Source organism: Mycteria americana, chromosome 1, assembly GCF_035582795.1.
Source record: "Mycteria americana isolate JAX WOST 10 ecotype Jacksonville Zoo and Gardens chromosome 1, USCA_MyAme_1.0, whole genome shotgun sequence".
Lineage (NCBI taxonomy): Eukaryota > Metazoa > Chordata > Aves > Ciconiiformes > Ciconiidae > Mycteria > Mycteria americana.
The window spans coordinates 111,400,762-111,427,090 of record NC_134365.1 but is presented as its reverse complement, the minus strand read 5'-3'; the positions used below and the strand labels follow the sequence as shown (position 1 = coordinate 111,427,090).

The following is a 26,329-nucleotide window of genomic DNA, read 5'->3' as shown; positions in this document are numbered from 1 at the left end:
CTTCTTGCTCAGCATACCAATAATAGTTAAGGTGTCACTTTTAAACACCTGTGGCTGAACTTTGTAGTGTAAACCTAGTCCTGCCTTCAACTTCTATATGCACATTATAATAGGGACTCTGAATAAGCCAGATTGAATGCTAAACCACTTTTTAATAACGTTCAGTGTAAAAGTTTGGATACCACTATATGTTAGCTGTGGGGTATGCCTTCTAGGAACTTCTGCCTGAAAATGATCTGCCAAAAAAATTTAAGTTTATATTCAGTACACTCCATTTAAGACCTGTCCCTTTGCTGTTGAAAGCTTCAGCATTTGTCTCCTAGGGCTTAGAGTCCTTTTATTTCAAGCATCACCTTCCTTACATAACTATGGGTTAATGTTTTACAAGGAAAAAAAGAGTTTCTTTGCCTAAGCAAATAAAGCAAAGGCACAAGCTCTCTGCAGTTTTGCCTTCCTTCCAGGTTTGGTGGGTTTTGTTTTGTTTTGTTTTGTTTTGCTTTGTTTCATTTTAAAAATTTATATAAATGAGCACTTTTCTATCCAAATCTAATTAAGGGGTGCATGAATTGCCCCTCCCTCCCCCCCACTCCTTTACACCTACTCATATACTTGAGCTGAAAATAGTCTACTTCCTTGGCTTCCCATACAGCACAGGCCATAGGACTTTATACAGTTGTGACCAGTTGGCCACCTCAAAGAAACTCATACTGCCAGAATCATTCTACTTAGAATGAGAAGTGTAATTTTTATACTGATACTTTCTGAAGTAAATTCTCTGGAAGGAGCACAGTTTTACAGTACCAGAAAATAACTGCAACAGCACTTTCTTGTTTATATACCTGAGATTTTCACCACCTTCTGAAATCTCATGAAGGAGCTTCTTCGGGAGTGACTGGACAAAATCCTTTAAGCCACACAGTTCCAGTACCTCCCACAGTTCAAGATCAGAGTGTTTTCCAAGTGGATCCAAATTTGACTGCAGTGTCCCAGAAAACAAGACAGGGTCCTAAATAACAGCAGAATGTGAGTGCACAATTCCAACACAAACCTAAAGAAGTCTCCCATAAATCCTGACATTAACATAGGGAACTGGGACAAATAATTTTGGAAATGAAGCTTTGTGAGGGAAATTGTCTTTTCATCCACCAGCTTCAAAATGTTACAAAAATCACGTGGGGTCTCAGTGTGCTCAGTTCTTCATTAATGTGAAATGTAAAAAGCAAAAGATTTCTTATGCATTCTCTGTGCTACCGGTTCTACGGCTGACTAAAGACCTGCCCAGCATCTGGCAACTGCAACAACATATGAATTATTACTGTTGTCAAATTTGTGAAGCACTGCATACTACATTCATGAGCACTGTTAAGAAATATTAGAAGGCTATGATTATAAGTCAAATTTTCTTAATTTCCTACAGGAAAGGTGACATATTCAGCAATAAGAACAAAAGCATTTGTTGCATAAATGTTTATTCAATGACCATCACTAGGTTCTGTGCACTGAATACAGCAGGGAATGTCTGGAAAAGTACATGTAGACTAATAGATGCCAGGATGCATATGGGTCACATCCAGCACTTAGGACTGTAGAAACAAGCATTCAGTAGTTAAGTCTAAACACTTTTTTGGATGCACACAAAAGCCTTTTTCTTAAAAAGGCACATTTAAGAAGTCAGTACTTGACAACATATGAATAGTGTACAGATTTATAAACAGAACTGATGTTTTTAGAGGCAGTGAACAGACACCTTGGCTAAGTGCAGTCACAGTGGTTGTGACCCGATAGGTAGACTGTAAAAGGCCAACAACATTCACTAGTAAGTTACTAGTGAAACAGTGATAATTTTGAGGGAGCTAGGTGACCAAAACGGACTGTAAAATGGTATGAGATCTTGTGTGTATTCTTCATTTAAACTTCATGTTACTTGCATTAGAGCATCATTAAAGTGATTTGCAAATCTGTACTTTATTATGATCGTTAAAAACCGTTTGTATGAGAAATATTTGACTGATCTGAAAAAAGTGCGTGCACACCAAAAGCTTTGCTATCTTGCCATGCCCTTTTTTCTGTCACAGACTTTTATCTTCATCCACTTCCATTGTCCCGACCTATAAAGTTCAACACTCCAGACTCCACCTACTCTCCACCAGCTCCAGTCTCCATTTTTCCACCATTCGAGTTCTCGTTTCCTTGTCTGATCCCAGCTTGTTAGTTCACTGAACTTTCCTGTACCTCTCTTAATTTAGTTGCCTTGTTGTGGATCCAATATACCCCATCCACACTAAATCAGACCTGCAACTGCAGTTGAGAAAATGCTGTGTAATTTACAACTGTCAGATGCTGTGCAGATTCAGAGAGTATTAGCTGCTTAAAACAAGAAAAATGTTACAACCAAGCATGTATGAATTGTTGTGTTTTGAAGTCCTGCAGCATAAACAAATTTTGTTTAGTATTGTCATTTCTGACCCTAAAGTTATATCAAAAACTGTAAATTTATCACTCCTCTGAGCAAATACATTTCTCAAAGGAAAAGCAGCCAAGGATTTGAAGGAATATTTACATATTTTTTTCTATTCAGCTCATTCTTGGAAAGACTCAAGCTATTTTGGTTTAAATATTAGCCTCGTCTCCATGCACAAGCTATGGTAGAGACACATGGGAAATATTACCAGGGTTAAAGCTCCAGAAAAGCTAGAAAAAAAAATAGACCTTCCTTTGGAAAACGTCAGATAAATTTATTATAAGTGATATTAACATCACCCATGCACAAAAATGGTTTTATGAATGGCATTCAGGGAACATGCAAAGAGTCTTCAGGTGACCATTAAATCTGTGTTCTAGGTTTTACTCTATACTAGAGCATTTCAATGTAAATCAGTTTATCAGCATGAACACAATCCTAATGGCACGTGAACTAATCTTGAGTTTCCTTCCCTGTTCTGAAGTAAGCAGGGACAGCTTCACGTGACAGACCATAGCAGATTAATTTATACATATTACATGATTTGTGTGTACATCACTTTATTTCCTACATTCTTCAGATATAATTAGAGTTATTTTAAAATATTTTTGCCTTCAGGTGGGACTTGAAAACACCACATGTAGCTATACACATACAGATCCTGGAGAACATGAGTTATTCTAGCTAAGACTGTTAAACTAAACCTGGCATAATAAAACCTAATGTCATACTTGTGGTGTCCCTGTTTTGAGCCTTCTTCCATACAGTTGCCAACATGCAGTTGTGACATTTTTCAGGATATCATTATGCCAGCAGTACTGAAGATTACTGTCTAATCAAATAGCTAAGATTCTCAAAAATTCAATTCTAAAATCTGATAGGCCATAACAGAGCCTGTTTTCAAAGATCAGTAAAATTCTATTGGAGTTTTATGCCTCTGTCTCTTGGAAGCCTGTAGACTTTGGGGTTATAATTTTTCCAGAAAAAAATGAAGTATCTTGTGTTAGTAAAAAAAAAAAAAAAAAAAAGTTATCTCTAAAACACATCTCACCTGTGGAATAATGTTAAGATTTCCACGTAGGTCATGGAGTCCAATAGTTGATATATCAATTCCATCAATAATTATTTTGCCTTCAGTTCCCTCTAGAACTCTAAACAAGCAATTTGTGAGTGTTGATTTACCAGCTCCTGTTCTTCCAACAATTCCGACCTGAAACAGAAAGTTTTCTGAAAAGGACTATAACTTCCCATGCTACACATTCTGTATGAAAAATGATTAGTGAATTCAGCTTCAACTTTCAGTTCAAAATTTCAGTTTCTTTCACCCACATGCAATCCTATAGGTGGATAAAGCTGTTTAAAACTCACTTTTGGAACATGTGACTCACAATCACAGCTCTCCCTCAGAAGCTGTACAACCTATGCCTGGTTCAGTGGGAATCCTTTCCTTTCCCCCTCCCTTTTGCCTAGCACTCCTCAGCTCAAATCAATGACTCTAAACTAGTTCTTGCTTGGTGTTCCTTGATCCCAAACCCAAAGTTGATTAGCACTAATCTGGCAGCGTATTTCTCTACATAAATATTCAGCACAGTGGACAAGAGGTTTAATTTCAAATTTGGATCTTCCTTAAAACTGCCAAATTCATAAAACATTATCTCAGTTTCTTACAGGGATAAGAATTTCTACATAGTAGGAGAAAATACTTTTTCCTTTTCTCATTTGTCTTTTCTTTAATGTTTTATCCACTTAACATCTCCCCTGTTCAACATCATCTTGCTGTATCTGGTATTGGAGTCTCCTCATATGAAATCTTTTTGAAGTAGAAAGTTCGGAAACAGAATTTTATACCTCTGATTTATTTCTTATTATATACAGTACCTTCTCTTTACTCTGTGTCTGAAAAGAGACATCATTCAGGGCTAAACCAAGATCCCTCCTGTACTGAGCCTTGTAGTTAACAAACTCTATTATTCCTCTATCGGGCCACCCCACTGGTGGTCTTTTTGACATTATCCATGGTTCCTGGAATTAAAACCATTGGTATTTCAGTATATGACAGTAAAAATGTTACAAGTTCATAAAGGCATTAGGAAAATTATATATATATTTTTAAAAATCTCAGCAGGTTTAGGATAATTCCAATGCAATATAATGGAAGGAGAACCGAATTTCATCAGCACTGGGCAGAAACATACGAACTGGTTTTTCAGGGGTTTTGGTTTTGGGTTGTGTTTTTTTTTAACAATATGTTATACACTCATTTAAAAAAGTAAACTCAGTTTAACTGGCTAGTTGCTGATAGTCTGGTATCTGTTCCATCAGTTCACAGGAACTGAATTTTATCGGACAGACCCTCCTCTTAGGGAAGTCTGCTGCCTCCCTGGGGCCCAGGTGAAGGATATCACGAGGATACTCCCTAGCCTGGTACGGCCCTCAGGCTATTACCGTCTACTGCTCTTCCGTGTGGGGGGCGATGAAGCTCCAACACAAAGTCCTAGGGCGATCAAAAGAGACTTCAGGGCCTTGGGACGGCTAGTAAGGGACTCTGGAGCACAGGTTATTTTCTACTCTCTCCTTCCAGTTGTGGGCAGTGGCACTAGAAGGAACAGAGGTACCCAATCTATTAACTCATGGCTCCGTGGCTGGTGTCATCGCCACGGTGTCCTGGTTTCAGTTGAGATAGATTTAATTTTCTTTATAGTGGCTGGTATGGGGCTATGTTTTGGATTTGTGCTGAAGACAGTGTTGATAATACAGAGATGTTTTAGTTGTTGTTGTACTAGTCAAGGACTTTTCAGCTTCCTGTGCTCTGCCAGGTGCAGAAGAAGCTGGGAGGGGACACAGCCAGGAGAGTTGATCCAAACTGACCAAAGGGCTATTCCATACCGTATGACGTCATGCTCAGTATATAAAGCTGGGAAAGAAGAAGGAAGGGGGGACATTCCGAGTGATGGCGTTTGTCTTCCCAAGTAACCATTAAGCGTGATGGAGCCCTGCTTTCCTGGAGATGGCTGAACACCTGCCTGACCATGGGAAGTAGTGAATGAATTCCTTGCTTTGCTTTGCTTGCGTGCGTGGCTTTTGCTTTACCAATTAAACTGTTTTTATCTCAACCCTCAAGTTTTCTTACTTTTGCTCTTCCGATTCTCTCCCCCATCCCACCGAGGGGGAGTGAGCGAGCGGCTGCGTGGTGCTTAGTTGCCGGCTGGGGCTAAACCACGACACACGGTTTTGGGTTTTTTGATAACAGGATGGCCTACACAGCACCAGGTTTGCTGGCGTCTGATGGGATTCATCTTTCTCAAAGGGGAAAGAGAATCTTTGCTCAGGAACTTGTGGGGCTCATCGACAGAGCTTTAAACTAGAGTCGAAGGGGCAAGGGAGTAATATCAGGCTTGCCCGAGAGAAGCTGAGGGGCGGCATGCCACGGTTAGAGGGAGCGGGTGCCAGCGAGGGCACTCGGCCTGTGTCCCCGAGATGTGCGGGGTACGCTGGGGCCCAATTGAAGTCGAACAGAGTTGAGCTAGGGGATACTGAGGCAATAGGAGCCAAGAGGGAAACACCAGTGAAAAACCTCAAAGCACACAAGGGGTGTTTCTCTATGAAGGAGACACGGACGACAGCCCAGCTGAAGTGCCACCAATGCACACAGCATGGGCAACAAGCAGGAGGAGTTGGAAGCCATTGTACATCAGGAAAACTATGATATGGTGGCCATCATAGAAACATGGGATGACTCACACAACTGGAGTGCAGCGATGGATGGCTATAAACTCTTCAGGAGGAATAGGCGAGGCAGGAGAGGTGGTGGGGTAGTCCTGTATGTTAGGGAGTGTCTGGATAGTCTTAAGCTTAATGATGGTGACGATAGGGTGGAGTGTCTATGGGTAAGAACCAGGGGGAAGGCCAACAAGGCAGATATTGTGGCGGGAGTCTGTTACAGACCCCCCAACCAGGATGAGGAGACTGACGAACTATTCTGTAAGCAGCTGGGAGAAGCCTCACAATCACTAGCCCTTGTTCTTGTGAGGGACTTCAACCTGCCGGATGTCTGCTGGAAATACAATACAGCAGAGAGGAAACAGTCTAGGAGGTTCCTGGAGCGTGTGGCAGATAACTTCCTGACACAGCTGGTGAGTGAGCCAACAAGGGAAGGTGCCCCGCTGGACCTCTTATTCACAAAAAGAGAAGGACTTGTGAGCCATGTGATGGTTGGAGGCCATCTTGGGCATAGTGATCATGAAATGATAGAGTTTTTGATACTTGGAGAAGCGAGGAGGGGGGTCAGCAAAACTGCCACCTTAGACTTCTGGAGGGCAGACTTTGGCCTGTTTAGGAGACTGGTCGACAGAGTCCCCTGGGAGGCAGCCCTAATGGGCAAAGGGGTCCAGGAAGGCTGGACATTCTTTAAGGAGGAAGTCCTAAAGGCACAAGAGCAGGCTGTCCCCAGGTGCCAAAAGATGAGCCGGCAGGGAAGAAGACCGGCCTGGCTGAATAGAGAGCTTTGGCTAGAACTCAGGAAAAAGAGGAGAGTCTATGACCTTTGGAAGAAGGGGCAGGCACGTCAAGAGGACTACAAAGGTGTAGCGAGGTTGTGCAGGGAGAAAATTAGAACGGCCAAAGCTGAGCTAGAGCTCAATCTGGCTACTACCGTAAAAGATAACAAAAAATACTTCTTCAAATACATTAGCAACAAAAGGAGAACTAAGGAGACTCTCCAGCTGCTAGTAGATGGGGGAGGGATCACAGTGACAAAGGATGAGGAAAAGGCTGAAGTACTTAATGCCTTCTTTGCCTCAGTCTTTAATAGTAGGGCCAATTGTTCTCTGGGTTCCCAACCCCCTGAGTTGGAAGATAGGGACAGGGACCAGAATGGAGCCCCCATAATCCAGGGGAAATGGTTAGTGACCTCCTACACCACTTAGACACACACAAGTCTATGGGGCCGGATGGGATCCACCCAAGGGAACTGAAGGAACTGGCAGAAGTGCTTACAAAGCCCCTTTCAATCCTTTACCAGCAGTCCTAGCTAACTGGGGAGGTCCCAGTTGACTGGAGATTAGCCAACTGGACACCCATCTATAAGAAGGGCTGGAAGGAGGACCCGGGGAACTACAGGCCTGTCAGCCTGACCTCAGTACCGGGAAAGCTGATGGAGCAGATCATCCTGAGTGCCATCACACAGCACGTAGAGGATAACCAAGGGATCAAGCCGAGCCAGCATGGGTTCAGGAAACGCAGGTCCTGCTTGACCAACCTGATCTCCTCCTACGACAAGGTGACCCGCCTAGTAGATGAGGGAAAGGCTGTGGATGTTGTCTACCTAGACTTCAGTAAAGCCTTTGACACCGTTTCCCACAGCGTTCTCCTGGAGAAACTGGCTGCTCATGGCTTGGACGGGGGTACTCTTCGCTGGGTAAAGAACTGGCTGCATGGCCGGGCCCAAAGAGTGGTGGTGAATGGAGTTTGCTCCAGTTGGCAGCCAGTCACAAGCGGTGTTCCCCAGGGCTCGGTGTTGGGGCCAGTCCTGTTTAATATCTTTGTCAATGATCTGGATGAGGGGATCGAGTGCACCCTCAGTAAGTTTGCAGATGACACCAAGTTATGTGGGAGTGTTGATCTGCTTGAGGGTAGGAAGGCTCTGCAGAGGGACCTGGACAGGCTGGATCCATGGGCTGGGGCCACCTGTATGAGGTTCAACAAGGCCAAGTGCAAGGTCCTGCACTTGGGCCACAGCAACCCCATGCAACGCTACAGGCTTGGGGAAGAGTGGCTGGAAAGCTGCCTGGCAGAGAAGGACCTGGGGGTGTTGGTTGACAGCCGCCTGAATATGAGCCAGCAGCGTGCCCAGGCGGCCAAGAAAGCCAATGGCATCCTGGCTTGTATCAGGAATAGTGTGGCCAGCAGGACTAGGGAAGTGATCATGCCCCTGTACTCGGCACTGGTGAGGCCGCACCTCGGATACTGTGTTCAGTTTTGGGCCCCCCTCTACAAGAGAGACATTGAGGTGCTGGAGCGAGTCCAGAGAAGGGCAACGAAGCTGGTGAAGGGTCTGGAGCACAAGTCTTATGAGGAGCAGCTGAGGGAACTGGGGTTGTTTAGCCTGGAGAAAAGGAGGCTGAGGGGAGACCTTATCGCTCTCTACAACTACCTGAAAGGAGGTTGTAGAGAGGTGGGGGTCGGTCTCTTCTCCCAGGTAACAAGTGATAGGATGAGAGGAAATGGCCTCAAGTTGTGCCAGGGGAGGTTTAGACTGGATATTAGGAAATTTTACTTCACTGAAAGGGTTATCAAGCATTGGAACAGGCTGCCCAGGGAAGTGGTTGAGTTGCCATCCCTGGAGGTATTTAAAAGACGTTTTGATGAGGTGCTTAGGGATGTGGTGTAGTGGTGGTCTTGGTAGTGTTAGGTTTACGGTTGGACTCAATGATCTTAAAGGTCTTTTCCAATCTATACGATTCTGTGATTCTGTGTGATTATCTGATGCCTAATCTCCCAGATGTTTAAAATGCATATTTTATGAGAAACATTTTGTTTGTTTTAAGAAGTAGAGTAGGAGAGAACAGAAAGATGTGAACAAAGGTTAAGAAACATAAATATGGGGGAAGGGTAAAAGAGAATGAAGATGTAGAAGAGAGTCTTGTTTCCGAGACAGACCAAGCCTCTGTGCTTCTGTACTTGACATGGGCACTACTTTCAGAAAAGCACAATAACCAAGGCAAATTGGTTTGAAACAAATGTCTCTCCAGATATGAGGTGAGTAACAGTTAGGGGTCTGACAGGCCTCTCTTCCTCTCTTCCCCTCTTAAAATGCTCCTCTTGGTTGCACATAGCATAGAAAGTTCACCTGAGCTGTAGCTGCATTAGTCTTACTACAAAATCTATTGCTAAGAAGGATGCGTAGAAATTTACTGGTCAAAATAGGAATAAAACTGCTATGGCTATAAATGGAATGAAGAAGCTATATATTATTCTCAATGTAAAAAAAAAAATGATAACGTATTTAATAACAAATTGTAACCTGCTATTACCACTCACCAATATTAAAGTCAGTCTAAGTTAGTCATTTTCTATGCACATAAATTAAACATTCAAGAAGAATGCTCACCTCTTTATCCATTTTTGCATATTCAAAAACTCTTTCAATTGAAACTGCATTGGTCTCGATTTCACATGCTTTACGCACCCAAAAGTTTAGACTCTGAATTATCTGGGGAAATAGTTGCATCATAGAATGTAAAAACTTGACTCTACTAGAATACTGCCTACTGATTTCAAAATTTACCCTGAATTTAATAATCTCATAAGCTGGATGCTTAATCACAGAAGCCAAAAAGTGTACAGAAAATGATGGCACACCAAATGAACTATCACTTAGAAAATCACTGATCTCAGTGTTCCTCTGAGCACTTCTTGTCTGCTTTCAGACTGCCTAATGGCTGTTGTAATTTTCACTAACATAACAGCTCCAGAAATCTGAAACTACTTCAGGATCAACAGAAAGTGCACAGTAATTGTATGATATGTTGAAAGGAAAAACATATATGGCTCATATTGTGGGTACATTATTGCACCATTCCCTAGGTAAAGTAAGCTAGCAATACAGAACAAAGAATTTGCAATGAGGCTATGTATTTGGTCTATCATGTCTGCCAAATTTGTCATCTTCAAGCATTGGGAATGCTTCTGCAGACAGAATTGGTACCACTTCCATGGTACCAATTCTGTGGTTAAATATTCCCACTTCTGTAGGAAAAAAGTGAGCCAAAAGAATTCTGACAGTCAACCATTTTGAGATGCTGTATGTAACTAAAGTTGTCAATTTGACATCAGATGAAGGTGAAAAACTGTGCAGTACCTGTGACTGTCATCACCAAGTATATGATGATATAAAGGAGATTGTTCTATCTCTGAATAATAGAAAATGGAACTCTTGTGAGTTGGGGGTGATGTGGATATGCCACGACAGGTAATTGTCTATATATTTTTTTGTATTTCTGTTCATTAGTATCTGTCAGCTGTGTTTCTGAAGCACTTACCACAGTGAGAATCTGGACACCACTAGACTCCTAAGCATCACAAGATTAAAGAAACTTGGATGCTTAGTTTGCGTATACATAATACTTAAGATTTATTTTAACTAGCAACTTAGAGTTTACCTTACTTCAAGACACATTTCAAATGTGACTCTCACATACTACTTTTTACAAGGACAATGCCAAAGTAAATGGTTTTAGTAAACTTTTAAGTAAGCATTCCCACATAACATTCAGTAAGTGAGCAAGATATGAAGTGTAGTTGTACATTACCAGGCTTCTTATTTGGTTTAACACAACACTTAAAAATAAACCATACCTAGTTTAATTAACTTGATTTTTAAATATGTTTTAATAATTATTATTTCATCTAAATTCAGAAGTGGAAAATTATTAATGTGAAGTTTCCCAGAATTAATGGAATTCAAAGGAAAACTCTATTCTGCCCATGGGATTTAGTTTCATTGATGCCACTGTGTACATTCACTTACTCAGCTTCATTGTATGTATTCTTCCCTTTTCATATGCAATGTGGTAGCAGCAAAAAATTTATACCATTACTTACATTTAGAGCATAGGATATCGATAAACCCACTGCAGAAGAACTCACTGTATTTCCAGCCAGTACTACAAACAGTGCAGCAAAAAACACCATTATATTTCCCAGAAATTCAAGCCTGACAGATAGCCACCTGTAGTAAATTAAGGCAAAGAAAAAAGTGAATTACCTACAAAATTTTTATACTATAGTGAACATATTGCTAATATAATGACTCTTTGAGATCATTATATTAGCAATTTACCCACTTACAACTACTACAAAAGAGATAAGTACAACCATTCTCATTTTACAGATGGACTGGGGAGGGAATATGACATATCTAGAACTGGTAGCACCGCTAAAAACAAAATGCAGGTCTCTCCTCTCCTGGATAGTGCTCCCTTCACTCCTCATACTGCTTTCCTACTCCTTCTATCTGAAAAAGATTCAGGTATATGACTGAAAACCAGAACTGAAAATCTTCTCCTTGCTAATCTCAGCCTGTAACTGAACTGAATCACAAAGGCAGGAGAGGAAATGGACTTATTTCCTTAAACCCAAGACTCCACTCTCAAGACCTATCTGGTGTCTGTAGGTACAGACACCAGGTTACTTCCACACGAACTACTGAAATACAAATGTGATTTGTTCATAAACTTGTAAGAGGAATTGTTAGTTGAAATGTAGTACAGTCCATGCTCATGATGTATTGGTGAACTTTTTTTTTTTTTTTAAATATTCTCATCCCAGACAGCATATGCAAGTTTTCTATAAATCTGCTAGTTTCTAGTACATAAAGAAGAAATCATCCCAGTGCTTAGACATAATCTATGCATTCATTACAAAGAGTAGTGGGTAAATTGCTCTTGTTCTTCTGTTTCTCAGTGGGTTTACGCTGACTAAAGGTAAACACTTAGTTGTGGAATTCTACAGAAGAAGGTCTCAGTTGCAGATGCAGAACCACTGTAAAGTACCTGTTTGAGATGACGTTGTTGTAGAAGTAAACTAAGTTCTCATACACAACATCATTATTTTTTCTAATGAATCTCTCTTGGTGGCCAAATGCTCGAACTGTTGATCGCCCTACAAGAGTCTCACTGAAGTGGGAGATCACAGGAGAATGCGATGCTCCTGCTAGCCGCCGAATTTGTCGTGAACTTGCTATGTAGTATCGCTAATAAAACAGTACAGACAAAACAGACATTTTAAGTTGCTACAGTTTCTTTTACATTGTTTAAAATATTTGCCATATTTATTTCCAGTAATCTGTTAAGAACTTCCTGTAAATTTTGAATATGAAAAAGTTGGAAGTGTCTACACAGAAATAAAGCTATTCACAAACAGTATAGAAAAAAAAATCTGTCTCTTGGGACACACCAACATTGTAATGCTCACATAACTGCAATGTATAAATTACTGGCAAGGTTAAAATAAGAGAACATTGCTTCCAAATTCTATAGAAAATGTGCTATACCACAAGAGGTGTGTAACAACCAACTAAAACTTCTACGTAAACTTTCAAATTAGAATGTCCCCCTTCTTTCTCAGATGAAAGTCAGCCTTTATTTCTTCAATGTAATGATGTCTGCATTTAAATTCCTTAGCAGAGACTGAATCCAGGCACGCTTTTCCTTCCTCTACATTCTTATTTTAAGAATCTTTTAAGGTCTTTAATCACAGACCATACTTTGAGCATCAAGAAACAGGAATGCAGCCATTAGTCTTTCTGAAACATTACTTTTTGGTTTCTCAGTAGCATAACTGAGACTCTAGACAAAAAGTAGTAGTTTAGGCATCATTCTAATTTACATCTGCTCTTTCAGGGTTACCCTTCAACTTGTAACTTTCACTACAATATACATCCTGTTTTTTCAGGTAACTTCATCAAATTTCTTGGTGGGATCTATATCAATATTGTATCTTCCTAAGAAAAAGGGAAATATAAAGAGGAAAATGTAAGCTGTTAAAAGTTCCCAAGCATTACAGGATATATTCAAGAAGTGTTCTAATTTCCTTTTAAGAAGCCTGAAGATTTTTTCTGAAAGCAGTTTCAGATGTGTTCTGTATATATATATAGATAGATTTTTTTTTTCCACAAGGAATAATTTAAGCCTGTATCTTTGATTGTTTTGGACATTTCATCCACATACATCTAGAAATCCTTAAAAAAGCTTAATGAACTTACTTGGATAGTAAAATAGAAGTATCCCAGGGGAATAACTACCACTATGAATAGTGGTGAGGCAGATGTGATAACCAGAATGGTTCCAATAACATCTAGCGTACAATTTAGCCAAGTTCGTAAGTAGTAATGGAAACGTAAGTCCACAATAAATAAATCCTGTAACAATGCACAGAAGAATCAAGATTTTGTGAGTAAATTTCACTAAAAACTTCAAGAAAGCATCCTTTAAAAATGGAATCAAACTAAAATATCTTCAGTAAAAATTAGTAGGATCCTCCCTGATTATATCTTAATGAAATTTATTCATATATCATTATTATTTGCCTAAAAGTGCAATAGACATAATAGCTTTTAGACTACTCATGGTATGTCAGAGAACAGGCTCATAGTTTGTGAAGTCAAAAAGAGACAGCTCTTGCTATTTTGCTACTCAATACTATTTAGCTTACTTAAAGCATATCAGACTGAAAAGGAGGCCAGGAATTCAAATTCTAACTCTTGTATACTCCTCTTAATAATTCTAGAAGTGTACTGAAATATTATTAATCTCTTACTGTACACGGTAAAGCTTTTTCAAACCCAGTTTATAATATATTGCTACCAAAGACTAGGGGCTTGAGTGAAACCTAAATCAACTGATCTTTTAGTGTATTATACAACCACTCTTGGGTCTTTTCTAGAGAACACAGCAATCAACAGTCACTTTTGATTATTTGAAGTAATCAGTAATGCATTGCAACAATCTAGTTATGATGAGAGTGGGAAGTATTAAAAGCATAGTAAATAACACTTGTTTGTGTATTAGAGGTTCCAATTAAAGCCAAAACACCACAAAAATAGAAAATAACATTCACTTGAAGTCTATATACCTCCGAGAATGTGAATTTAATGTATTCATTGGTTTTGACAATAAAATATTTCCGATATGCAATATACTATTGAAGAAAAATACAGTTGTTTTTTTTTAAAAGTTCAGGTTTATGTCTGGTAAACTTGTTGCACTGCAGGAATGGTCTTTGAGGAATGGCCTCCTAATGATCTTGGATAGGTTCTATACAACTTCTACTAGTAACATGCTTTGATAATTTTGTAAGAAAATAGCCTGAGACAGTTCTTTAAGTTTTTATGCACTGGAACAGCTTCCTATTGCTAGATATTGCATTCACTTACTTTGATATCTTTAATTTTTCAACAATGCTAAACGGAATTAAATCTGTAGTCACTCAAGCTTCATTTTCATAAAATGGAAAATACACATGAGTTTTCCCTTTACCTTTGTGAATCTATTGATGATCTGACCAACTGGATTACTTTCAAAATGCTGAAGAGGAAGGTGTAATACATTGTCTAACAGTTGATGATGCAATGCCCGAGAAGCAGACAGGGATCCCCTGGTGAGCACATAAGCACCACAGCAAACGAGAAGACCTTGTGAATGGATAAATTAAAAGACAGTATGAATGGTTGAGGAGGGAAAGGAGATGGAGCTTGTTTCTGTCACTGTTTTCTACCACAGTGAGCAATGCAACAGTCGCACTTCATATCTTAGCTTTACAAATGTATATATTTGTATTTTGTTGATACACCTTACTACTTCGTAAGTATGTTTTTCCTGCAATTAAGTTTCTCATGCTAGCATGCCACTACACATCAACACTGATTTCCTTCCTCACTGAGATGCCAGCGTAACTTCATTAGGTTACTCTTGGATGTTCCAAGAATTCACAGAAGTATCACAAAATTAAATATAATTTTCTTCTACATGTCTGTATATCTCTTCTCCTCTCCCCAGGTTAAACTATTACACTGTGTTGCATACAATTCTGTTTATGAAACAACCAGCATTATTTCTTTACTAATACACATTCAGGCAGATCACACTTGGCAAATGGTGAGAAAACAGTCATAAATGCTCATCCTTGCCTTGTATGAATCCCAGAAGCCCATAGATACGAAGTTTATAGTTTTGTGATTGTTTCCACTCTGTGAAATCACTAACTTTTGCTGTTTCTGCAGTCCAGGTGCTAAGCCATAGATTTTGCCCAATGGCTAGTGCATTTTGTCCTAAATAAGCAGCTATGGTTAGCCACATCCATCGCCAGTCGAAGGCTTGGAGGTATTTCAAAACAACTGACATTTTCATCTAAATATATTTAAAAAAAAATAAAAAAGGAGTTACTCTTAAAATCTTTATCATTGTTGAAGGCAAATACACATTATATAATGGGAACTGGATATATTAAATTCAGAATAAATCTAAAGAATTTCTTAATTAAATCTGATAACTTAGGTATATAAAATCATACTGTAAAAAGGTTTCCTCTCCCACTACACTCTGCTCGTTAATGATACATATCATAGGCAACCTTGCTTGTGACACTTTCCAGTGTCAGACTTAAAAAAATCTTACATATGTAGATTATACAAAAAAACCAAACAAACAAAAACAAAAAAACCCCAGCGAATGAAACAAACAAGACTGTAATTCCTGGGCAGTTTGTATGAAGCAAATCTTACTTTATTCATCAATGGAACTAGAAACTTTAGAACGGCCACTCTGGGCTACTGGAGCCAAGGAAATTAGTGTCAGCAGGAGAAAGTTCTCATCCTTGGCGTAGATGAGGACTAATGGGGCCAAACTCAGCTAGGCCACTTGAAAGGTAGAACTGGTAGGAGCAGAATAATGACAGGTTGTTGGATTTTGTCACAGGGTCTGGAGTGAAATGAGCTCTAGATGGCACAAACTCTTCTGTCTCTTCTGCAAACTCATTTTTTTCAAGTGCCTATTTCTACCATCTTGCTAGAAACTCATACCTTCTTCCCCTCTCCACCTCCCCTGTTCTTATTTTAGTTCAACTATAGCTTTCCAGGAGGTTTTGACCTTCTCCATACTGTTTCACTTTTTCTTTTCCCTCTCCCTAGCAACTGCCAGACTTTTTAATGCAAACTGCAGAAAGTGTGCCTCTAGCATAAAACAATACTTCAGCAGTATTACCATGCAAAATTTCTAGTCTCTGCTCCTGCACACAAGTATTTAAACTTCCTACAGGTAAGACAGACAGAATGTTTTTCTAACAGAGGTAAAAGCTTTTTTAATCTTCTTCTTTCTGAAACATGCAAACCAGACTGGACCTAGATGTAATATGAAAATACAGCCAGTAGCAGATGATCAAAATAGAAAATCTCAGACTATGTACTTAAAATTTGGTAAAAACCTGTAAGATTTATTTCAAATTCAGTAATAACATGTCAGGCAACCTTAACAAGAAACAGAAAAGTACAACTCCAAAATAATACATTTTTATTAAAAAAAAGTCAAAGCCTTTTCTATTAGTGATACTTACACCACCAGTGGCAACTTTTTCTTTATTGTTAGTGAGTATTTTCCATTGATCAAAGGAAGAACTGCAAACAAGAAACACTTTCAAATCTTCTTGTGAATTGTCATACAAAGAATATATCCATTTATTGCTAAGCAAAAATGGGTACTATAAAATCTTGTAAATTTTTCCTATGGAGACACGAACTGTCCTCAGCTGTTCATTTTTGTTGTTAGAATAACATTATGGTCAGAAGACAACACTAGGTATGGCCTTTTCATTTCTTGTATAATTATATGTATATATAACCCAGCTTGCCCTGCATAGGCATCAGCTAGAGATGTAAGACTGTCCTTTTCTGAAGCACATAAGTGTGGTGCAACTTGGGTCTCAGCCCTTGTCTGGACCCAGGATTAGGGCTTACTATTTGACACATCCAATTCTACTACTTCTGGACCAGGGTGATTAGTCTTAAGTGTCCTGCTTTGTCTGAACTTCCTAGGTTGAGTCTCTTCTACTTCATCTTTGCACTATCTTCTACCACTGCAAATATACCACTACAGTGCTTTACAAATTGATCTAGGAGGTCATTCAACTATTTGAAAGCCCAGAAGTTTTCTTAAAGGTGGAAAAAGACAAATCAATGTTACAGGGGAAAAATAAAGAGCATAAAAAACTTGTTAGTACACCAAGAAGTCAAATTGGTGCCAGGGAATTGTGGGTGCATCCACATCAGCGACTTCAGTTGGTCTTCTGAAAGTCCCCTTCATTCCTGCTTAATGTACTTTGGTTCATGCAGTGAAGCAGCCCATGAACTGGACCTCTTGAACTCATGCAGCACATTAACTGGATTTCTTTTGTATAAAGCGAAACCAGAAGATGCTCTCCAGATACACGCTCTCCAGCCAACTGCTAATGGACATTCAGGCTTAACCCATGTTTACACAGTGAAGGATAGTGGCACAGCCTTCAGCACTTAGGGTTGTTCTAGCATTGCATCAGTTAAGCAATGGCTAATTTTTTTTAAATACTTACTGTTTATGTTTCAGCAGTTCTCTTTGTTGCAGACTCCTGCCAAGTTGGCCCTCTTCTTTTGAAGAACTCACTATAACGGAAAAAAAAATAGAAAAATCTTTTCAGTATTATACCATGAGTAGACAGGTACAGTACAAGAAGCTAGAAATAAAAAACAGGGACAAAATGATGAATGGGGTACTTTAAATTTTGGACTCCGTAAGTCAACCTAGTCTTGGGACAGCTGCTACACAACACAGACACATTTATGACCAAATGCTAGAACTGTGACAGCAGGTAAATCTCCCCCATGAGTCCAGAATCTCTTTGGAATTCCATTCTTGCTTAGTGAAAGTATTAGTATCCCTGCAAATGTTAACATTAGTGTTTATCTCAAAGTATTCTTGCATCATGGCTGGAAAACAGAGCTTGCTGTTCTTTGTGTGTTAATGAAAGGACTCAACACTTTTTTCTTCCAGGAATGGATTTTTTTCTTCTCTTTCGTATTTGATGTTATTTTTGTCAACAGACCTGTTAAGACAAAGATATGTTTTCTACATCCATCCATCCTGCTGAATGTACCTCTGCTGTATAATTTTGTATCACAACACATTTCACGCTGTTTCTTCTCCTCATTACTTTGGTTCCCCTTCCCTCTCCTTACTACCCTTCATGAATAATACCGGTCTCGTTACACAGCTACCTTACACTTTCATCCCAACACAGCTAACTCAAGACTGCCCACTGCTGCGTTTTGCAAATTTGCTGTTCTATCTTTCCACTCCTCCCCATCAACACCAGCAAATATTTGAGAGTGCTGGCTCCAGTATAGGGCCTGAATTAATAAGCCCACCAGATTGTGCATTGTACTTACTACAGGCTCAATTTAGAGTTGCTAAGCTAACTGGAAACCAGCATTATAAACATCTGCAGTCATTTATCTGTTATAGGACTCTTCTGTGTCACATGGAGAGATTCCTTCTCTCAAAATTAAATAATCACAATTAATCTCCTTCTGAAGTACATGATGAAAACAGGTCAAACAGAATGCATTGTCAATGTACCTATTTCTTTCCCACAACTCTATAAAGAGCACACATTGAACAACTCAGGTACAGAAGTAAGTTGAGTCCCAATCCATGTGAATGATTTGTAAGTATGCCTTTTTAAGGTACTATGCAGTATTTGTTTCTTTATGCTGTCTACTTGTTGGCTGGAAGTATTTCATAAGAGTACTAAAAGTTTCATTTATTTTCTTCTCCAACAAATGGACCATATTCTTCTACTCCTTCTGCTGTGCTGCATGAGTACAGCTGTCTAAGGTGATGGAAATGGGAAGTGTCAAATATAAACCAGGACATAATCGTTGACACTGCAAGATTAATTTGAAATGTCCATAAGTTATTTATGGGGTGATAAATCCTTAGAAGAATCAGGTAACTTTACTAGGTAATTGATACAGTATGTAAAAGTAGAAAACAGCTGCATAAGGCAGCTTTATTATACATTCATGAGTTGAAAGAGTAAACCATTTGATCTCAAGACATTAAAGCCTGAATTTTTTTCAGTTTATAACCTATAATTCTATACTAAAATGTAGACAGGAATGCTTTACATTTTCCAGCAATTATTCTGTTCATTTCCAGGAAGGGGAGGAGGAATATTTTGAGACACTTGAACGAAAAGAAAAAGTACTAAGCAACACAGTACACAAATTTTCTCACCTTCCATTGTGGTTGTCTCTTCACTTGTATGCTCTGCACTGAAGACTTGAATAAGCTCAGCAAAATTAGCTCTGTTTGAAATGAGTTCTTGGTAGGTCCCCATTTGACTTATTCTGCCCCCTTCCATTGCTATTATAAGATCAGCATGAGGCAGGAGCATTAGGTTATGGGTCACCAATATACGAGTCTGAAACACAATGTTTTCCATTTTACCATATAAATACAAAGCACATATTAAAACTAGACATTATATTATGATAGCTGGAATGATATAAAGGAATTTTTCTGGGATTTTGCTCATTTATTTGTCTACATTATTATTATTTATTGCCTACTTTACTACATTACTCTCTTAATTGCTGATTTTAATGTCAAACTTTTATGCTTACAGCTACTTGTTATTACTTGTACTTACCTGTTTTTTAATGTGTATCTTCTGTTCAGGAATGGTTTAGATTAGGTTGTAAAAAGAAGAGGTAGATATGACAGCTTTTGATATACTACATGTAGTTTGATAGTCTCAATAATAAAATCTGCTTACAAGTCTACCATTACTAGAGTTCTTGCTTCTGCCAGATACTTATAACCCATGGAGCAGGTAAATTAAGAAAAGGGAGAAGGGAGAGAGGGAAAGTGAAAGACATTTACTTCATAGTAAGCAACGTATTCATAATAGTAAGTATTTCATAATAATACATGTGTTTTGCAGGCATCAGCCAGCGGGAATAATCTGTACTAAAACACTGTGTAAAACACTCAGGAGAGAGTTTTTACGAGCTATCTTACCTTCCCACATGAACAGTTTTTAAATGGGAGAATCTAGTCCTTCTGATTCCACTTTCCCCTAGGAATTTCTTTGTTCAACAAGAATCCTTTCTTTCTATAACCTATAGTGGCTATAACCTATTTACTGCAGTGAGGCATCAAGAGTGACCACAAAGGGCTCCACCCTGCCTTCCATATGCAGATCACAGCGCTCCTCAAAAACTGCCAGTAAAGAAGAAATGAGCAAATATTATATGAATCTTTCAGACTCCCAGGTCAGGCCAGCTCTCAATCTTTTTTTCTGTCTGTGCTATGTCTACCCAGTAGGTTTCAAATTGGCACAATCAGCCGTGCTTTTTATTTAGCTTCTTTATTCAGAATAATTTTCATCAACACACTAGGGAGGAGATGAGCTTTTGCAGAATGACTGGGACTTTTACTGTGTCTGTTGTATTGTACGAACCAGTTCATTCCCAAATTGAAAGGAAGCCACCCTACTTTACCTTGCTTTTTAGGAGACCTGAAGGCCCAATTAGGTTCTCAAAAAGATGTTTCCCAACGTGTACATCTACAGCAGACAGGGGGTCATCCAGAAGATACAAGTCAGCATTGCTGTACACAGCTCTAGCAAGACTCACTCTCTGCTTCTGCCCTCCACTTATATTGACACCCTAAGAAAAGAAAGCCAAAATAATCCACATTTAAACATGAAATACTAAAGAAGACCAGTGTATCACACTCAGTCTCATAATTATTTTTTTCAGGTAATCAAAGTAGAATTTATAGTAGATATGAAAATAGAAATTTAGATTTTCAAGTAGTTAGAGCGAAGTTTGGGCTCTGTTGATTAAATTCCCACTCCAAAATGGGTAAATGCAAGGTACTTAGGAAAATTAAAAAATAACTTCTTTACAGTCATACAGGCATTTTTACAGTATAGAGGAAACCCTTGGGGAATAGAACAGGGCTGACTCAAACTTCTGTATAGAAAAGAGCCATTTTAAAAATTAATAAGAGTTCAGAGCTTGAACAGAGGTTAAGTTCAAAGTAAGTAGCCTAAGCAAGGAGATGGGCTAGATGTACTTGGCTGAGCACCAATTAGTCATCAGTGTAAATTATCAAATAGATAATATATAAAAACATAAAAGCCATAACTTAACTTATTGCATCATTTCTGACACCTCAGATTCTCACCCTTTCTCCAATCTCTGTTTGGTCTCCATTTGGTAACTGTTCCAAATCTGGCAATAAAGCACAAGACTCTAAAACAAGTTCGTAGTATGGCCTATTTAGATTCGCACCAAAGAGAATATTTTCCTGTAAACTGTCATTTTGAATCCAAGCGTGTTGAGAAACATATGCCACTGAACCCTAGAAAGAATTGGAAACAATTTTTTTACTTGGGCTTTCTGAACATGAAAAACAGCATTTAAAAATGCATTTGAAATTCCAGCTTTACCTCAAAGTAACCAGTAATTACTTCCAAGACTTGAGCATTATTAAACTGTTAAAATTTTGACTGTCAGGTAATAGAAAAAATCTGTTGAATATTCCTGTATATCAACTTGTCTATAATTATTATAAGAGCACATACCTCGAATAAAACTGACAGAGCTGGGACATATATTGAGCAAAGTCTTTCAGGGAAAAATCTCAGGGACAAACAGGCATCCATTTTAAGATTTATATGCAGCAAAATGGGTCTGTATTAGGTATATATCAAAATACAGTTTGATTGTTTGTATTTTTACATAACATGCTGTGCAATGTGTCAGCCATTAGAAATTAAGGTTACAGGATAGGAATGATAACTGGAAATGCTCCTAGGTCTTTTCTTACATTAAGCTACATGCCATGTGAAAATCTATTCATTTTACAACAAATTGATAGTATAGATACACTGTTTGGGTATATGCCTTCCTTATTAGATTCTACACAGCTGATCTTTTTTCCCATTAATTACTACTCTCAGATTCGGAACACCTCAATTTCATATTCTTCCCCCATCCCCCAACAGTGACAGGATACTGCATTAGATTTCCACAGGAGTGGATTCTTGTTCAACACTTATTTTCAAGGCTGAGACACTTTTTTAACATGGCCACATCCACTGGCAACCAGATTAACTGATATAGTGCTTATCCATTGATATTTATTGGCTCAAGCACTGTAGTCTGTCATCAGAGGTTAACTTCCTCCATAACTATAACCTATAAAAAACTTCCCTAAACTCTATTCTGTGATGGGGACTTTCATTGCTCTATGTAACTACAAGACAAGTTAAGCTACAGGGTTTCCTATCACTAGGAGAGCCAGCACCTTTATTCTGTCTCTGCCTAAAGTTCAACTTTTCCATCTATTTCCATATCCTGTATCTTCTCTACACATAAGCCATGCCAAGAAAGATGATCATCCTCTGCAACAGTTTATAACTGCTCCGAGTGGGTCATATTTGTACAGCTGTTCAAAACCAGCAACCATTAGATGTTTAGGCTCAACATATGACTTAAACACTCACGATTTTTGCACTAGATTATATAATTATAAAAAATGAAAATAGCTTTGCAATCACTTAGGTTGAAAACAGAGAGAAATTGTGACATTGTTAACGAAGTGTCACTATGTTACTTTTCTTCGAAGATTTAAGAAGCTGGAGCTACCCTTGCCAGTATTTCTACAACCATAAATAGCTGAGGAGGAAAAACTGCACTTTCAAAAGCAGTTCTGCTTCATTTAGGTATTGAGGAGTGGGGCAGGGCAGGGGGACACAGACAGACAATCTTACTCTTCTCTGAACTGTTCCTTCAAGTTTCTCCATTTCTCCAAGAATAGCAGAAAGAAAAGATGACTTTCCAGATCCAACCTGTCCCACAACAGCAACTAAAGAGCCTTCAGGAATGCTGACATTCAAGCTGGAAATATTGAGGAAGACAAATTAGTTACCCTCTTTGTAAATACTCTGTCATGTATGGGTTGTGGTCACTGTAAGAAAGATATATTCTATTTTACCCTCAGAACTATGAGAAATTAGTACTTAAGTTTGCATGTCTTTTGACTATGTACCATTCAGAAACTTGCAATAATGACTTTAAGTATAAATTTATTTGTCTGCAAGTTAAGACGTTGTGCTTTCATCTGGTCACAATAAAATCAAATGGGAGACACTCTACCCAATAGTCAACCAGTGGTCTTACTGTATTCTTCTCAGGCCTGTGGTTCATGTTCCATCTTACTCTGATAATCAACTGCTAGACTTCTCATGTAGCATCTACTGTAGCCAATGTGTGATGCCTCTTAAGGAAAAAAATAGCTGTTTGGGTAAATAAAAGCTGCCCTTCATCATCTGCATATTTTGCTGTCAAAATAAGTACAATATGTACTCATAAACTTTAGCATACAAGGACAGCCACTTGCTGTATCTGTACTCTCTGCTATCTGGATCTAAGTGTGTTCTGATTTGAAGGCCCAATGCTAAGATAAGCATAGTCCCTTCAAACTGGAGCTTGGAGCACAAATGAAGTAGAGAAAGGCTGTACCCACAGACTATACCAGACTTTAATGAAGTCTGTATATGATGCTGAAGGCAGCCCATACCTGGGTACTATATTGCAGGCTATGGTGGCTGAGATGCAGACACTCCATGCCATGTTATGGGAAGTGATTCCCCCCAGCCCTGAGAGGAACAGGGTAGAAAGTGTGGTGAGAGGGTTAGACTGGGTGGGTTGTAACCTCTTCAGCTGCCTTAGCAAAATTTCACAGCTGCAGAGAGCTTATCAAATAGGTTCATCATTCCACTCCAGAGCCTGAGTACTCCATTCCCTTACTAACCTTCCAGTGTGCTCATTGCATAGCAGTTTAAGCATAGCTGAATTTACACCTAAGAAATACCTTGTTAAGAAATGACAAACAAAAAGAGGGGTGTTTTCAGGCAAGAGAGTCCACTGTGAGAAAAGCAAACTTTTTGCTTGTTTGCTCTTTCCAAAGGAAGCCACAGCCCAATTTTAAGATCAGCATTCAATGCAAGGCTGCATAAACTACCTTAGCTTACTTGTAGGCAATATAAAATGCTACATTGAAAAAAGGGCATCTTGCCAGTTAACGCTCCCCAAAATGCAATTCAGGAAAAATTGATATTCCAGTTAAATCTCCCTTGTGCAAACTGAGGGGAGAGGTGGTAGGAAAGAAGGAATGAAGGAGGAATGAAGGAGGAAGAAGAGCACTGGCTTCCCATAGCACTTATACAGTGCTATGTTGGGGAACATGCACTTTTATGCGGTTCCTCTTGGAGCATCAGGGAGACCAGGTCAGATTTCACTTTCTAGAGCATACTGATCACATAGGATACTCTGGAAACAATAATTGATGTTCGTTTTGGTATGTAACATCATGAACTAGTCTGAATCAGAATACATTAAACTTGAACAAAATCTCTATAGACATCACATTCTGTCAAAGGAGCTCATAAAAATAAGTAAGAAATATCTTACTTTTTTAAGACTGGCAGGCCATTTTTTTCCCAGCGGAAAGAAGCACCAATAAATCCAACAGCATGATCTGTTGCAGTAAAGAAAAAAGAGCAAAGAGTTGCTAATCCATCCTCTCAGTTGAGTTTCTTAATGATCATCCATATAAACTCATGACCAATTAAAAATTAATAACTGTTGCTTACTTCCACTGTAGTTTGTATTGACATCCTCAGGCTTAAGATCCTCAGCACTCAGAAAATCCTCTAAACGGCTCAGAGAAACTTTGGTCTGCAAGGTGAACATATATATATAATATTTATAACATGCCTGGGCTCCCTAAATTTTTAAATAATATTTTTAAAGTTCTAGATAACATGGAAAGACATATTATTTGTCTTATTTGAAGACAGACAAAAAAGGTGTTTCAGTAATTAAAAATTATTTTCCTTAAAGTACTAAACAATCTAAAGTCATAAATAAGTGCATTTTTTTCCTAAGGATCCACTGCTTGGTAGTTATAAAGTAACAGAGCATGCTTGACATATCCAATGTTAGATGATATCGTTAATCCTTGAATGTCTGGTTCCTCTGACTCAATTAGTTTGTTTTCATAACCTGTAGTGAAAACACTTCAGCTTTTTTTTTTTTTAAGAACTAGTGCAGAGTAACTCTTCATATGATGAAGGAAGACAACATTTTACTGTGAGTGCATCATGGGATGTCCATTGGTGTGCTGTGACAAAGTGAGATGAACTTACGCTTGTGCTAATTTTTAAGCTATTAGAAGTAAACCTTAGGAAAAGACAAGGTTTTGATCTTACAGTATGCTAACCATAAATTAAATCAAATCAGAATGAGTATCTGCTCATAGTGGTCCCCTTCCTTACAGAAAGCTGAGTCCTGTACAAGCTGTGACAGGGTACATTCATGAGCAGCTCATATAATATACCCATGACAGAGTCTTAAAAGCTAGAAGTTCCCAACTCATATGGTAACCCTAGTGGTGTACCATTAGGACTGAAGGTTGCTGATACGGTATCCTCAGCAGCTCCACTCCTTTTTTCTCTACTTCCTTCAGTGGTGACTTGAGAAAAACATTATTGTAGAGTCCATAATGGGTCTCCGCTACTTGGTACCAAGGGCTCCAATATATAACAATGGCTGAGCGATTTAAACACATGCAGCCCAAATTGTTCATACTTTATCTTCGGTGGACTATGAAGAAGAGAAGTTGAGAGAGTAGGAGCAGAAGTTGAGTCTAGTCCACTGAAGGAAGAAAAGCAAGAAACAGAAAGCTCAGTCACAATTAGGTGTGCTACCCAATTTTCATTCTACTTAAAAGACTGAGAGACATCCTTTAAACAGCCTTCATGCTTTTCATTCCATAAAAATACTGTGCAGTTTCATCTCAATAAAATGTAACTTAAAATAATTAAATTACTTAATCACTCCTAGAAATAGATGAAACATGACAGAGTATAAACATCAGCCTTTTATAGCACTTGTTCCTAATATGCTTACCTGGGCTACAGCAGAGATCACGGATGGTAAATCAAACAAAGGCAGTCGCAAAATGTTAAATAAAGAAATAGATGTAAAAACTTTAGTTGCTGTTAAAACATTCTCTTTATCCAGATGAAAGAATACTCCAAATGTAGCCAATGAGACCTTTTAAATAAAAAAATGAAAAAGATATATCCAGAAGCAAAATCACATTATAACTAAAATTTATACACAGATACTATTTTTGTTTGTATTTGCAAGGTGTAGGATCCCTTTCTGCTCATGTATAAACAGGGACTCTGTAACTGCTGCAC

The 26,329-nt window shown here is 38.7% G+C and overlaps 1 protein-coding gene across 1 annotated transcript in view; it reads right to left on the bottom strand.

The window, feature by feature from the left end:
• The window catches only part of LOC142416686 (multidrug resistance-associated protein 1-like), a 44,687-nt gene that overhangs the window by 1,346 nt on the left and 17,012 nt on the right, over positions 1-26,329 (bottom strand). The window contains exons 9-26 of the mRNA XM_075516528.1: positions 26,034-26,180; positions 24,716-24,800; positions 24,534-24,600; positions 22,832-22,958; positions 21,241-21,417; positions 20,550-20,717; positions 19,282-19,468; positions 17,579-17,648; positions 16,568-16,628; positions 15,147-15,366; positions 14,497-14,651; positions 13,224-13,379; positions 12,013-12,212; positions 11,063-11,189; positions 9,570-9,671; positions 4,340-4,483; positions 3,513-3,671; positions 840-1,006 (exon numbers count right to left, since the gene is read on the bottom strand). Coding sequence (XP_075372643.1) covers positions 840-1,006; positions 3,513-3,671; positions 4,340-4,483; positions 9,570-9,671; positions 11,063-11,189; positions 12,013-12,212; positions 13,224-13,379; positions 14,497-14,651; positions 15,147-15,366; positions 16,568-16,628; positions 17,579-17,648; positions 19,282-19,468; positions 20,550-20,717; positions 21,241-21,417; positions 22,832-22,958; positions 24,534-24,600; positions 24,716-24,800; positions 26,034-26,180 — 2,519 coding nt within the window. The remainder of the gene's footprint in view (positions 1-839; positions 1,007-3,512; positions 3,672-4,339; positions 4,484-9,569; positions 9,672-11,062; positions 11,190-12,012; positions 12,213-13,223; positions 13,380-14,496; positions 14,652-15,146; positions 15,367-16,567; positions 16,629-17,578; positions 17,649-19,281; positions 19,469-20,549; positions 20,718-21,240; positions 21,418-22,831; positions 22,959-24,533; positions 24,601-24,715; positions 24,801-26,033; positions 26,181-26,329) is intronic.